This window comes from Scardinius erythrophthalmus (assembly GCF_964197995.2).
Source record: "Scardinius erythrophthalmus genome assembly, chromosome: 6".
NCBI classification, from domain to species: Eukaryota; Metazoa; Chordata; class Actinopteri; order Cypriniformes; family Leuciscidae; genus Scardinius; species Scardinius erythrophthalmus.
Genome location: NC_138226.1, coordinates 2,168,126 through 2,182,916, shown reverse-complemented (window position 1 = coordinate 2,182,916; position 14,791 = coordinate 2,168,126). Strand labels below are relative to the sequence as shown.

The following is a 14,791-nucleotide window of genomic DNA, read 5'->3' as shown; positions in this document are numbered from 1 at the left end:
TGCAGTGCCTTTTACTGTTGTAATAGTTTTTAAATGATTAATTTTTTTCAGTTCCGTATTTTCCCCGGAAAATAATTCACACCGGGACAAAAATTGCATTGTTGAGAAGAAAAACAAAAAAACATTTAAGTGGCATCAGTGTATGAGTGATATTTCATTATTACATTCAGAAATAATGTAAACTACTGACAAAAAAACTAAAATATTTACTAACATTATAAACACTTTAAACGTGTGTTTTAGTTCCACTCGCTCCACATGCGATCCGTTGAATTTAACTGTAAATTCGTAACGCTTTACAATAAGGTTCATTAGTTGACACGATCTAACAATGAACTGTTGTATTTTTATTATCTAACATAACAAAGATTAATAAATACTGTAATGAACAAGTACAATACATTTGTTAATGTTAGTTAATGCATGAGCTAATGTTAAATAATGAGACCTTACTGTAAAATGTTACACATGAATTATAGCTTTATAGTATAATTAAAAACATTGCAAGCCTAAACGCATTTATTTAAAGCGAAACTTAAACTAGTGGCGAGTGTAATATGTGTTATTAAAATAAGCTTGGACTCTTTGTGCATGTTTTACGTGTTTGACATTAATTGCATCATAGAAATCAGAGTATGATTCAGTTTTTAACACTTCTCTTCAAACGTTTTGGGATCGGTAAGAGTGTTTAATGTTTAAAGTCTCTTCTGCTCACCAAGTGATCAAAAATATAGTATTTTTATTTATTTATATTATTATAATTTAAAATAAATGTTTTCTATGTGAATATATTGTAAAGTGTAATTTATTCCTGTGATATTTTCTCATATACATTGCAGAATCGGCTCTTTTCTCACAGTGTCTGAAACAGTTTGTTCAAAGATTCAGTCTCTCTAAACCCCGCCTTTGAGAGCCTACTCTGCTCTGATTGGTCAGATGGCTCAGTCTGCTGTGATTGGTCTACTCTGCTCTGATTGGTCAGATGGCCCAGTGTGCTGTGATTGGTCTACTCTGCTCTGATTGGCCAGATGGCTCAGTCTGCTGTGATTGGTCTATTCTGCTCTGATTGGTCAGATGGCCCAGTGTGTTGTGATTGGTCTACTCTGCTCTGATTGGCTAGATGGCTCAGTCTGCTGTGATTGGTCTACTCTGCTCTGATTGGTCAGATGTCCCAGTGTGCTGTGATTGGTCTACTCTGCTCTGATTGGTCAGATGGCCCAGTGTGCTGTGATTGGTCTACACTGCTCTGATTGGCCAGATGGCTCAGTCTGCTGTGATTGGTCTATTCTGCTCTGATTGGTCAGATGGCCCAGTGTGTTGTGATTGGTCTACTCTGCTCTGATTGGCCAGATGGCTCAGTCTGCTGTGATTGGTCTACTCTGCTCTGATTGGTCAGATGTCCCAGTGTGCTGTGATTGGTCTACTCTGCTCTGATTGGCCAGATGGCTCAGTCTGCTGTGATTGGTCTACTCTGCTCTGATTGGTCAGATGGCCCAGTGTGCTGTGATTGGTCTACTCTGCTCTGATTGGCCAGATGGCCCAGTCTGTTGTGATTGGTCTACTCTGCTCTGATTGGTCAGATGGCCCAGTCTGTTGTGATTGGTCTACTCTGCTCTGATTGGTCAGATGTCCCAGTCTGCTGTGATTGGTCTACTCTGCTCTGATTGGTCAGATGGCCCAGTCTGCTGTGATTGGTCTACTCTGCTCAGATTGGTCAGATGTCCCAGTCTGTTGTGATTGGTCTACTCTGCTCAGATTGGTCAGATGTCCCAGTCTGTTGTGATTGGTCTACTCTGCTCTGATTGGTCAGATGGCTCAGTCTGTTGTGATTGGTCTACTCTGCTCAGATTGGTCAGATGTCCCAGTCTGTTGTGATTGGTCTACTCTGCTCTGATTGGTCAGATGGCTCAGTCTGTTGTGATTGGTCTACTCTGCTCTGATTGGCCAGATGGCCCAGTCTGCTGTGATTGGTCTACTCTGCTCTGATTGGCCAGATGGCCCAGTCTGTTGTGATTGGTCTACTCTGCTCAGATTGGTCAGATGTCCCAGTCTGTTGTGATTGGTCTACTCTGCTCTGATTGGTCAGATGGCTCAGTCTGTTGTGATTGGTCTACTCTGCTCTGATTGGCCAGATGTCCCAGTCTGTTGTGATTGGTCTACTCTGCTCTGATTGGTCAGATGGCCCAGTCTGTTGTGATTGGTCTACTCTGCTCTGATTGGTCAGATGGCCCAGTCTGTTGTGATTGGTCTACTCTGCTCTGATTGGCCAGATGTCCCAGTCTGTTGTGATTGGTCTACTCTGCTCTGATTGGTCAGATGGCCCAGTCTGCTGTGATTGGTCTACTCTGCTCAGATTGGTCAGATGTCCCAGTCTGTTGTGATTGGTCTACCCTGCTCTGATTGGTCAGACGGCCCAGTCTGTTGTGATTGGTCTACTCTGCTCTGATTGGTCAGATGTCCCAGTCTGTTGTGATTGGTCTACTCTGCTCTGATTGGTCAGACGGCCCAGTCTGTTGTGATTGGTCTACTCTGCTCTAATTGGTCAGATGGCCCAGTCTGTTGTGATTGGTCTACTCTGCTCTAATTGGTCAGATGGCCCAGTCTGTTGTGATTGGTCTACTCTGCTCAGATTGGTCAGATGGCCCAGTCTGTTGTGATTGGTCGGATTGTGTCTGAAACCAAACGGCCATTAACATATCTGAGTTTCAGCTCTTCCTCAGCTCTTGTGATACGAACAGTAACGATGGCTTCAGTTTTACCGAATCAATTCCAGTGCAAGCCTCATCCTTTTCTTGATCACTGAAAAAAATTCTTTGGGTTTTTAAGAGTGTGGGCATTATCAATAAATTAGATTAAATTCAACTTTATTTTCATTGTGCATAATACAAGTAGAGAGACAATGAAAAGCAGTGGATGAATGAATCCTTGTGATCCCTGTAACACAGTAATATTGACTCCGAAGCTGAATTCGGTTCTTCCCTCCTCAATCTGTCTGGATTAAAGACACATTGGGAAACTCTATCGCCCCCTGGAGTCCCGAGGTCTGGCTCACCGCTCTCAAGCGCTTCTCAACTCTTCTAGGATTTCAACACTGGGACTTTGAAGCTCCTCTTCCGTCATGATTTACAGCAGGATCTCTCTGAAAGCTGCTGCCTCGAGAGATCCGTTTCATGTGCTTTAAAAACATGTTTCTGAGCATCAAATCAAAGACAGTTTGATTTAGATCACAGCTCATTTTAATTACAGGCTGAAGGTGTTGTTAGCGAAAGTAGAAGTGAGAAAGACGATGCCTGGATCATTGTGCGTGTAATTTTCAGTGCCACTCCAAAAAAAAAAAAAAATCACTGAGGTATAATTACGCAAAAATACACTTATTTGTGTAATAGTTGTGGTGCATATTTTAGCTGGAATATGCTTTATTTTTCACGTGCTTCCAGAAACAAGAACGATTCTGATGGGGAATCAAGATACATTTACTGGAGAAGCATATTAAGTCTTGTTTTCTGAAAAATGTATAAAAGTTTTTGCTACAAAAAAAGAACAAATATTTGCCAATGGGGTCAGAAATATAATCTTGTTTTCCGCTTTGAATTGGTGGATATTTTTCTTGTTTTTAGCATAAACTCACTTCATTTTTAATACATTTTGAAGAAAACAACAGTTAATATCTTCAGCCATTTTGCTTTTTATATCTTTGCTTAAGAATGTTTAGATATTTACTGGAAAATCAGACAAAAACACTGAGGAAGAACATGATTTTTGCAGTGTCCCTTCCATATTTGTTTCTGAAATACTGTTTTGATCTTCCACAAAGAGTGCAGTATTCTCAGCTCTGTTTACCATGTTTAACTTTAATCAGCGGTGAAAATGTCCTCAGATTTGGACGAGGTTTGTGTGCGGCTGTTCAAAGTGCTGAGACGTGTCTCTTTAAACACTGGAGATCTTTTGAAGTGTCATGTGACGCCGCTGCGGTCTGGGTGGCCTCGAGAAACACCATCCGCTCTTAAAGCAACACTTCACCTCTATCATAGGGTCATTACTGAGTCTCACGTCGCTCCAAACCTGCTTTCTTTTCTGTCTTAAAAGCACCATTAAAGTATCATAACAGTATTTTATATATGCGTCAAGCACTAAATCTCAAGTTCTCTGATCTCATCTGATTTAAATATGTGCACTGAGACTCATATAACACTGTATCCTAACCAGACACAACGTGATAAAAGGTAAATAAAAGTCCAAAATTTGGATTTTTTAAATGTTTTTGTTGAGTTGCTTTCTTATGCTCACCACGGCTGCATTTATTGGATCATAAATACAGTAAAAATAGCAAAAATGTGAAATATTATGCCAGTGTAAATCATCTGTTTTCTATGTGAATACATTGTAAAGTGTAATTTATTCCTGTGATCAAAGCTGAATTTTCAGCATCATTACTCCAGGCTTCAGTGTCACATGATCCTTCAGAAATCACTCTAATATGATGATTTGATGATCAAGAAACATTTATGATTATTATCAATGTTGAAAACAGCTGTGCTGCTTTTATATGCTTGACATATTTTATGTCAATATTCACACAGAAAACAGTTATTTTAAATTGTAACAATATTTTACAAATTTTATCGTATTTTTGATCAAATATAAACCTAAAAAAAACGTATCAATCCCAAACTTTTGAGCACTAGTGTATCTTTTCGGTGTTAATCAAAGTTTTTGTCCTGATCAGCTGCTAAACGTGACTATATGTGATTCTATTTGAACAACTGTTTCTATTTCCGGACAAAATATGAGAATGATAATCTCAGATACTGATTATGTGTGTTAAAAGAATTTAATTCGAGTTTGAATATAGTTTACAGCTGTAATGAAAGCGACACTGCATAATTTACCTCAGATCTTTAAAATAAAGGGAAAAAAACAAGATATTCTATGATAAAGATTTTTTCAGTCACTCAGTATGTGTTTTTAATAGTGCTGTCAGTTAAACGCGTTATTAACGGCATTAACACAAAACCATTTTAACGGTGTACATTTTTTTATCGCGAGATTAATGTTCTTTTTGGCCTAGCAAACTTTGTGTTTTTTTTCACATGCTGTTGCAACAACTAGAAACGTTAGAAGAACTACAACACCACACCGGATCTAGCTAGACCTGACACAAAACGACAGGCACGTCGCGTACACTTGTTTGGGCTCGCGAGCCGGCCGAAGAGTAGTAGGCTAGCGTTAGGTTCTGAGTGGATGGCGAGCGCGAGACGCCGAAATGGATGCCAATAAGATTCGGAATGGAAAGTTTACTTTTAAAAAGTTGCCAAATGGTTTCATTGACTAGACCAAAGTGAAACACCACTTGACGCGAATGCGAATTCTCTGATGCGATTATTTGCTTCAAGTGAGAATGTTAGTGTGAAATTGAACACTACAGTATATGCCAATGTTGTTTTCAATAATAAAAGAATCTGCACAAAGCAAGCCGATCCACTTTTCCATGTTGATCAGAGCATTAAAATGAGAAAAAAATTATGTGACAAAAATAAATCAAGGGACGTTTAGAATAGATAAAAATGTGCGATTAATTGTGAGTTAACTAGTATATTAATGCGATTAATCGCGATTAAATATTTTAATCGTTTGACAGCACTAGTTTTTAATCATGTTAAAATGGTGTAATATTATTATATTAATGAATTTGATTATGTACTTATCTCTTTGGTTATGAGTGCAGTGTGTTTGCAGGGAGACTCCGCCCACAGGCTTCTCTGATTGGCTGTGATCTTTGATTGATTTGTCTGGTGTTGTGTCTGGTTATGATGTTTATAAGGTGTTCCTGGTCACTATGATCTGTTGTCGAGCTGCACGAAGATCCTTCAAACATGAACATTTATGCATTTGCCAGATGCTTTTATCCAAAGCGACTTACATTGCATTGAAGGTGTACAATTTATCGGCGCATGCATTCCCTGGGAAAGATCATTTCTGGGATGAGATTAAATCCAGTTGTGTGTGAGTGTGGATGTTTTTCTGTGCACGTGTGTGTCTCACCATGTAGGGCTCTTGTCCCGGTTGGCATTGAGGGCAGGGTTGGCAACTGCTGATTGTGCGATTGTAAAACTCATTTTCTCCACAACTCGCGTACTCGGCTCTCACAAACGACATGCTGGACACCTGCGGACAACACACACACACATTTATTATTTCAGCAAACAATGCAACTCAAGAGTTTGGGGAAATTAAATGCAGACTGACTTTAATATCTTAAACTAGCACACTAACATAAGCTGCGGAGTGAATCACTGCTGTGATGAATTATGAACAGATCGGCTTGAGAAATCTTAAAGTTTGAAGATTTTAAGTTTCAGGGCCGTATCATACACTCACGACACAAGTGTTTTTGTGTTTATTTTCACGTCCTGCGCCACGTGTTGAATTAGCAAATGCATTTGCACCCATCTGTGCGCCTGTGCGCTGCTGGTCTGAGAACGAGTGTGTGTTCGGGCGCATTGCTGGAGCGTTACTGTTTTGAAATAGACTGAGAACAACTGAAACATGCTCTAAAGTCAATGCAATATTATTTTTTGTTATTTAAAGAGTGTGTTAGTATGTGCGCCTATAGGCGGGTCCACAACGCGCATACACTCTGCTTATTACACACACACACACTCTGCTTATTACATACACACACACACACACACACACACAAACACACACACACTCTGCTTATTACACACACACACACACACACACACACACACACACACACACACACACACACACACACTGCTTATTACACACACACACTCTGCTTATTACACACACACACACACACACACACACACACACACACACACACACACACACACACACACACACACTCTGCTTATCACACACACACACACACACACACACACACACTGCTTATTACACACACACACTCTGCTTATTACACACACACACACACACACACACACACACACACACACACACACACACACACACTCTGCTTATCACACACACACACACACACACACACACACACACACACACACACACACACACACACACACACACACACACACTCTGCTTTGCTTATTACACACACACACACACTCTGCTTATTACACACACACACACTCTGCTTATTACACAAACACACACTCTGCTTATTACACACACTTTGCTTATCACACACACACACACACACACACACACACACACACACACACACACACACACACACACACACACACTCTCTCTCTTAGCTTATTACACACACACACCCACACACACACTCTGCTTATTACTCACACACATACTGCTTACTACACACACACACTCTGCTTATTACACACACGCTCCGCGTATTACACACACACTGCTTTGCTTATTACACACACAAACTCTGCTTATTACACACACACACACACTTTGCTTATTACACACACACACACTTTGCTTATTACACACACACTCTGCTTATTACACACACACACAGCAGCACAAACTAGCCAAATATTAAAAAATAAAAGGATTACAATGTAAAAAATGTATTTTGTGTACATAAAGATATGGTGGAATCCGGCTTGTCCCGTAGAAGAGACTCTGATTGATTTATTTACGCCCAAAACACACCCATTCCTCATTAAGAGAATAGACAAAACACACCCATTCCTCATTAAGAGAATAGACAAAACACACCCATTCCTCATTAAGAGAATAGACAAAACACACCCATTCCTCATTAAGAGAATAGACAAAACACACCCATTCCTCATTAAGAGAATAGACAAAACACACCCATTCCTCATTAAGAGAATAGACAAAACACACCCATTCCTCATTAAGAGAATAGACAAAACACACCCATTCCTCATTAAGAGAATAGACAAAACACACCCATTCCTCATTAAGAGAATAGACAAAACACACCCATTCCTCATTAAGAGAATAGACAAAACACACCCATTCCTCATTAAGAGAATAGACAAAACACACCCATTCCTCATTAAGAGAATAGACAAAACACACCCATTCCTCATTAAGAGAATAGACAAAACACACCCATTCCTCATTAAGAGAATAGACAAAACACACCCATTACTCATTAAGAGAATAGACAAAACACACCCATTCCTCATTAAGAGAATAGACAAAACACACCCGTTCCTCATTAAGAGAATAGACAAAACACACCCGTTCCTCATTAAGAGAATAGACAAAACACACCCGTTCCTCATTAAGAGAATAGACCAAACACACCCGTTCCTCATTAAGAGAATAGACCAAACACACCCATTCCTCATTAAGAGAATAGACAAAACACACCCATTCCTCATTAAGAGAATAGACAAAACACACCCATTCCTCATTAAGAGAATAGACAAAACACACCCATTCCTCATTAAGAGAATAGGGACGACCCTTTTAGACCAGCGCCGGGAGCACTGACCATTTCTCCCGTCGTTAAACTAGCAAAAGTGGATTCGGCTTTTAAACTAGATCGTTAAAATAAGTTTGAAGTAGTTTTTAAAGGCCATGCAGTCTCTCAGACTCTGGCTATTAGTGTATTCTGTAGTGCTCATTATTAGTTAACTCATTAACAAACCTCAACTAATGGGACCAACAACAGCTGCCGCAAGAATGTGAGTGTGTGATCTAGTTACATCAGTGACAAGTGTATCGCGCTTCCAAACCAAATAATAGAGTAAGACTCTCCGCCGTCCTCCTCCGGTTTCATTTCCCCAAACATAAATTACGTTCCCTGGATGAAGTCACCCAATGTGAATCGAGGTGAAACAACAAGTTTGTTGTTTGTGGATTTTGGCTTTGTCACCCTCACAGTGTTTCAACACTCTCGCTGCCTCGTCTGCTGTTGTTTCCAGCTGTGAATTAGCACACGGGAAGCGTTTGGCCGCTGTAACTCAACACAGATCGACACACAGATGAATCACGGCAGACTCGCTGCCAAACGCCGCGACTGGAGCAGGAATGCACCGAGTGGGCGGAGCTGGATGCTGATTGGCTCGGGCTCAATGAGATGCTTTGTGGTTTAGCTCCAGTTCACAGTTTGAGTTTAAAGGGGTCATATAATGGTACCTGCACTTTTACAAGCTGATTGTACTGAAATGTGTGTAGGCAGTGCCTGTACACAACCATCATATAATGATAAAAATCCATCCAGTGGTCTTTTTTAATCTCCTTATATGTCTCAAATTGAGCCGTCTGACCATGTGACGCCACATGGTCGGACGCCCCTCCCACGATTGTTGATTGACAGAAGTGTTTTAACACAGACCCGGCCTGAGCGAGCTGTGATCATAGTCCACATTGTTGATACGCTGGAGCACTGTCTATGAGCAGAATGGCGTCTGAGCGATTGTGGTGTTCTGTTCTTGGGTGTAATAATGAACACAGCATCATTTTGATGTTCCTAAATCCGAACCACTGAAGACGCAGTGGCTGAGTTTGTTTTCGAAGGGAATATTCCCCACGATCAACGTCAATGCTTTCATGTTTGCGCGAATCATTTCACCAGACTGCTTTACACACGAGGGTCAGTAAAGCTGGTTTTGCTAAGAAGCTGCTCCTGAAAAAAGGATCGGTACCAACTATTCGTGTTCCTGCTGCACCTCCAGAAGAAGTGAGTGTAACGTTTTATTAACCTTTATATTAATATTTAACATTTTGCAAATCGCTTGCACGCTTCACGATGAATGCGGCTAAGGTTTACACTCAGGGTACATTACGGCATGTTTTCTATGTACGACGTTCTCAATATAATTCATAATCCCACATTTATAATGAACGACGCGTTGTGGTTATTGTGTTATTAATACAAACGGTGTCCGCACAGAACAGAGGGGCGGGGTGAGCAAAGCTCATTATCATTTAAAGACACATGCACTTAAACGGTGTGCTGAAAACAGAGCTGTTTTTGACCAGGTAAAATGAGTGTTTTCTTACAATACTAATGAGAATTTTTAATTAAAGTATATTACAAACTTTTCATTTAGACCCTAAAGAATCATATTAGCTTGTACAAAAATGGCATTATATGACCCCTTTAATGCAGATCTCCTCACAATCTGCCACAAAAATGCAGGCAAATCATGCATCATCAATAGTGGTTCACTCCTGCACGCTGCGTAATGGATGAAGCGGTCGCATGTTTAATCAAAAGCATGTTTTTAACACATTTCTAGCTCAAGTCATGTTTATTAGGGGAGAGCGGGGCACACCCTCACGCTTTTAGACTTTCTCAGTCTGTGTAAACCTACTTAAGGTTCAGAGTATTTATTTGTTTACATGTCTAGTACAATTATGTGGTTTTGTTTCATTAATACGGTGTATAATTGTTTCTTGATTTACTCTGAGAGAATGGAAGTGAACTGTGACAACATGCCCCATAGGTGAGGGTTCATTGTAACATGACCAGATATGACAGATTAAAATGCTATCTGATCTAATCAAATAAAATATACAAGACAAACTAAAATATTTTGTCAAAAAAACTTTTTCATGTAAAATAATGGCATTTTTTAATAACTAAAAATAAACTAATTTTTGAGTTTGACAACAAACACGCTGCAAAACACAGCTATACTGCATAGTTCAAAACATATTCATAATTAATAATTTCTGAACATTGACTCTTAGTCTTTATTCACCTTTTTCTCTTGGTTTATCAATAGAATTCATAAGTATAGAATATAATATCATAGTTCTAATAGAGGCTCATTGTAATGCAATGTGACAACATGCCCCTCCAGTGCAACTATAGGGTTTAAACCCGGCGAGTGTTTCTGCTGGTTAGATCAGCATTAAAGAACGATCTCAACTGTTAAATAACAGATTGGAGATTAAAATAATATCAGATTTGTATAATTTTAAATAAACACAAAAAAAAAAACAGATGAAAAATTAACTTAAGAAATTAACTTTTGCTATGGCTAAATAAATGTTCAGTGATATCTGAAGATTTTTAAATTTAGGCACGATTTTTTCTCTATATAGTGTTGATATGGCATCTAGTAAATACACTAGTAAAGTTTGGTCATGTTGGCATGTGTGGAAAGTTTTAAACCATGTGTGTGACAACTAGCCCCGCGTTAGTTTGTTTTAGTTAGTATCTCTTTTCACGATAAATAACGATTTTCTCTCGTAGATATTTGTACTGTCTGGAAACTAAGACAAAAACACCTCATTTTGTGCATTGTGCTATAAACATGTGTGTGGTTGTGTATAGAGTTGACTTGAATTTGTTCTAGATCATTAGACATGACATCATGGTGCTTTAGAAGTCTCTCTATAGACACTGAATGTATATCGGGGCGGTGAAGCGGCACGTTAGCTTCATGCTATAACTCTCTATAGATATGAAATGGCAGCAGTTTCCCCTTCAACAAAGGCTCAATTGACACTAAGGGCCGATTTAGTCATAATAAGCGGGATTATACAGATCTCCTCTCACTTGCAGCTAACCTGTCGTTTGAGTATCTCACAGCTCTTTGGAAGGGCATTAAAAGCCTATCATTAAGACGCTGCGCAGGGAAATTAAGTTCTGGGAAGGCAGCCAGACGGGTTCGTGGAGGAGGAGGGCGAGCGCAGGGAGACAGATTAACATGACGCTCAAAGACACCTTTGTAGTCGCGTTTGGACGGGTTGTTGTCTCGGCTCGAGTTAGCGAGGTTGATGGGACTTACCAGCAGAAGAGGCAGGAGACATGATGGTGTCCGTCCTCCTTTCCCGCCCATGTTTTTGGCTTTTCCTTCCACCATGAGAGAGAGTCTGCCGAGAGAGAAAGACGTGAAAACTGATCAACTGTGCGAATCCAACACTTTCTTAGTGTTTCAGGACAAATATCTATAGATTCTTCAATCAAAATACATTTATTGGAGAAGCAAAAGTTTTAGTTTCTTAAAAACAATTAAGCTAGTTTTTTGCTTAAACTAGTGAAATGTCTGCCAAAAATAAACTTGCTTTTCCTTTGAATTAAGTTTATATTTCTGACCCCACTGGCTGATATTTGTTCTTGTATAAAGCAAAGTAAATGTATCTTGATTTAACTAGTTAGGTTTATGCACTTCAAAAAATGAATGCACAAAAAAGTTATAGAAGTTTAAGTTAACTAAACATTTTTTGATTTTATACAAAATATTTATTTGACAAATCAAAGCCAAATGATCAACTGTGGAAATCGAACACTTTCTTAGTGTTTCAGGACAAATATCTATAGATTCTTCAATCAAAATACATTTATTTTTGAGAAGCAAAATGACTGAAGATATTAAGTTTTAGTTTCTTAAAAACAATTAAGCTAGTTTTTTGCTTAAAACAAGTGAATTGTCTGCCAATAGGGTTGGAAAAATTAACTTGTTTTTCCTTTGAATTAAGTTTATTTTTCTGACCCCACTGGCAGATATTTGTTCTTGTTTAAAGCAAAAACTCTTTTAATTTTGATACATTTTTTGGTCATTTTGCTTCTTGAGTAAATGTATCTTGATTTAAGTTTATTGCAAAAAAGTTACGCACTAACTAAACTAAACATTTTTTATTTTATACAAAATATATATTTGACAAATCAAAGCCATATGTCCAACCAAGTTGTGTTCCAAATTTGCCGCTGTGTTTCAAAATTGAGCTGCTAAAAGGTTTTAAAGTATCGTTTTCCTTGGCAACGCAATGCCCAATTCTGGTTTATTATTGTTAACTAAAACTAAAAAAAAAAAAAAAAAAAAAAACATTTCTGTTAAATTGAAATGAAGCTGAAATAAAATTAAAATATAAATATTATTTGAAAAACTTAAACTAAGCGAAAATTAGAAATGTTGCCTTGGCAATAAAGTGAAATAAATTCAAGTTAAAGCACTAAAATTATTAACTGGAAAATAAATAAAAACTATAACTGAACCTAAAATAAATGAAACCTAAATTGCATGCAAGCATTTGTTTTCAGTTAGAGAGCAAACTATACCAAGTATTTGTGTTTGAAAATGCGCCACCAACACAAGTGTAATCTTTAAACACATGATGCTTTTCACATGCACGTTTTGGTTTGTAACTTAGCGAAACATTAGTAAATCATAGTAGCATATCTTTATTTAGAGCAGGTGTTTCAAGACAACGCCATATTAAAGACAACGCGTAGATCACGGAGTGTCACTGACACGCTGCTTCGCTAAAGCAATTGGACTTCCAGAATCCGACAGCGCTGCGATCATGACACAGTGTTTTCCAGTGTCATGTGAAAGTTCAACCAATGGAAACTGGATCTTAGGTGTCGTGGGTGTAGAGACAGTTTTATCGATTAAAGGATAACTGTCGCCAAAATGCAACCAAGGGTCTTTTGTGAATCTACCGGAGGCAAACCTTCGTTTAAAAGCATCATTAGGATGGAAACGCCACTTTTAAGTTTGACCGTATTTTCGTTTTCAGTCAAAATGCCTTTTGAAAAATAGTCGATCTCCGAACGCAACGTAACAGGGCGGAGAGTAAAGATGGAAAGCTCCTAAAGCTTAGTTCCATATAAATTCACGGATAATTTGTTGTTTAGTCGTTAGTGAAAATCAATATTGATCTTGTATTTGAAAAGGATCCTCATATAAGAAGCAATACTAAAAGAGTCAGTTCATTCACATTCAGAGATCGACTATTTTTGACTGTCAAAACACCAGCGGACACAGAGACAGTGAGTTGATCAAAATCTTTATTTTTAGTAAACTCTGTATACACAAACACTGTTCTCAATGCTGGAGTTCATAGAGCCGCTGGTGAGACTTCCAGCACAGTTTCATGTTGTGTCGAGCCGCATTAGTGTTTTAAAAATAGTGATTTTTGATGCTATCATAGAAGTGCCCCATTCACTCCCATTCAAAAGGCAATTTGACCGAAAACAAAAATACAGTCAATCTTAAAAGTGGCGTTTCCATCCTAATTATGCTTTTACACGAAAGTTTGCCTCGGGTAGTAGATTAACAAAAAGACCCTAGGTTGCATTTTAGCAAGAGTTCTCCTTTAAATTATTATCGAGAGCTGCAGTTCCAACCACGTAAGTTTGCAATGATGTTTGCTGGAACTATGGTTTCAGGAAATGCCAAATCGTTGAACTATGTTGTTAACGACAGAAATCGCCTACCATAGCTGACTAACCATTCTTTCAGGAAACGCACTCCTGAGTCACACAATATTGACTGTCTGTAATGAGCAAAATGACACACATATACTCTCACACTCACAAATGAAATCACCACAAAAACCATAATAGCAGTGAGCATTGCATTGTGCTTTAGGGTTAAAGAACAATTATCAGTACTTTTTCCGTGTACAGTGTAGTTCAGGGGTTTTCAACCGGTGGTCCGCGGCGGCATTGCATGTGGTCCGTGACATGCATTCCAGCCTACGTAATTTCACTATTAAAATAACTTTTTTTCCATAAAAAAAAAGTTTGTCTTAAAAAAAAAGGCAAGTCAGTCAGTAATAAATACATTGGCATTCAGTAAAGTGTCGAACCCATAAAAAGTAGAACCATTGTCCGCTTTACATAAAACAAATCACGACATGACCTTGTGCGAGTGAGTGCGAGTGAGTGAGTGAGTGGCGTTCACACCAAACGCGAATAGAGCGTCTGGCGCAAGTGATTTTCATGTCAAGACAATGTAAAGACGCGTTTACGCGCATCTGGAGGTCCTGCGGCGCGAATGAGGCGTCTGGCGCGATACGCGCAAGTGATTTGAGGGTGAGAGAGCGAGAGAGAATTCTGATTAGTAGAGAGGATATATCGCGTTTAGGCTAAAAA

General features: G+C 38.8%; 1 protein-coding gene across 1 annotated transcript in view; it reads right to left on the bottom strand.

Moving 5' to 3' along the window:
- The window catches only part of edar (ectodysplasin A receptor), a 54,208-nt gene that overhangs the window by 25,250 nt on the left and 14,167 nt on the right, over positions 1–14,791 (bottom strand). Inside the window, exons 2-3 of the mRNA XM_081368141.1 lie at positions 11,700–11,784; positions 6,043–6,165 (exon numbers count right to left, since the gene is read on the bottom strand). Of these exons, the coding sequence (XP_081224267.1) occupies positions 6,043–6,165; positions 11,700–11,774 (198 nt within the window). The 5' untranslated portion in view covers positions 11,775–11,784. The remainder of the gene's footprint in view (positions 1–6,042; positions 6,166–11,699; positions 11,785–14,791) is intronic.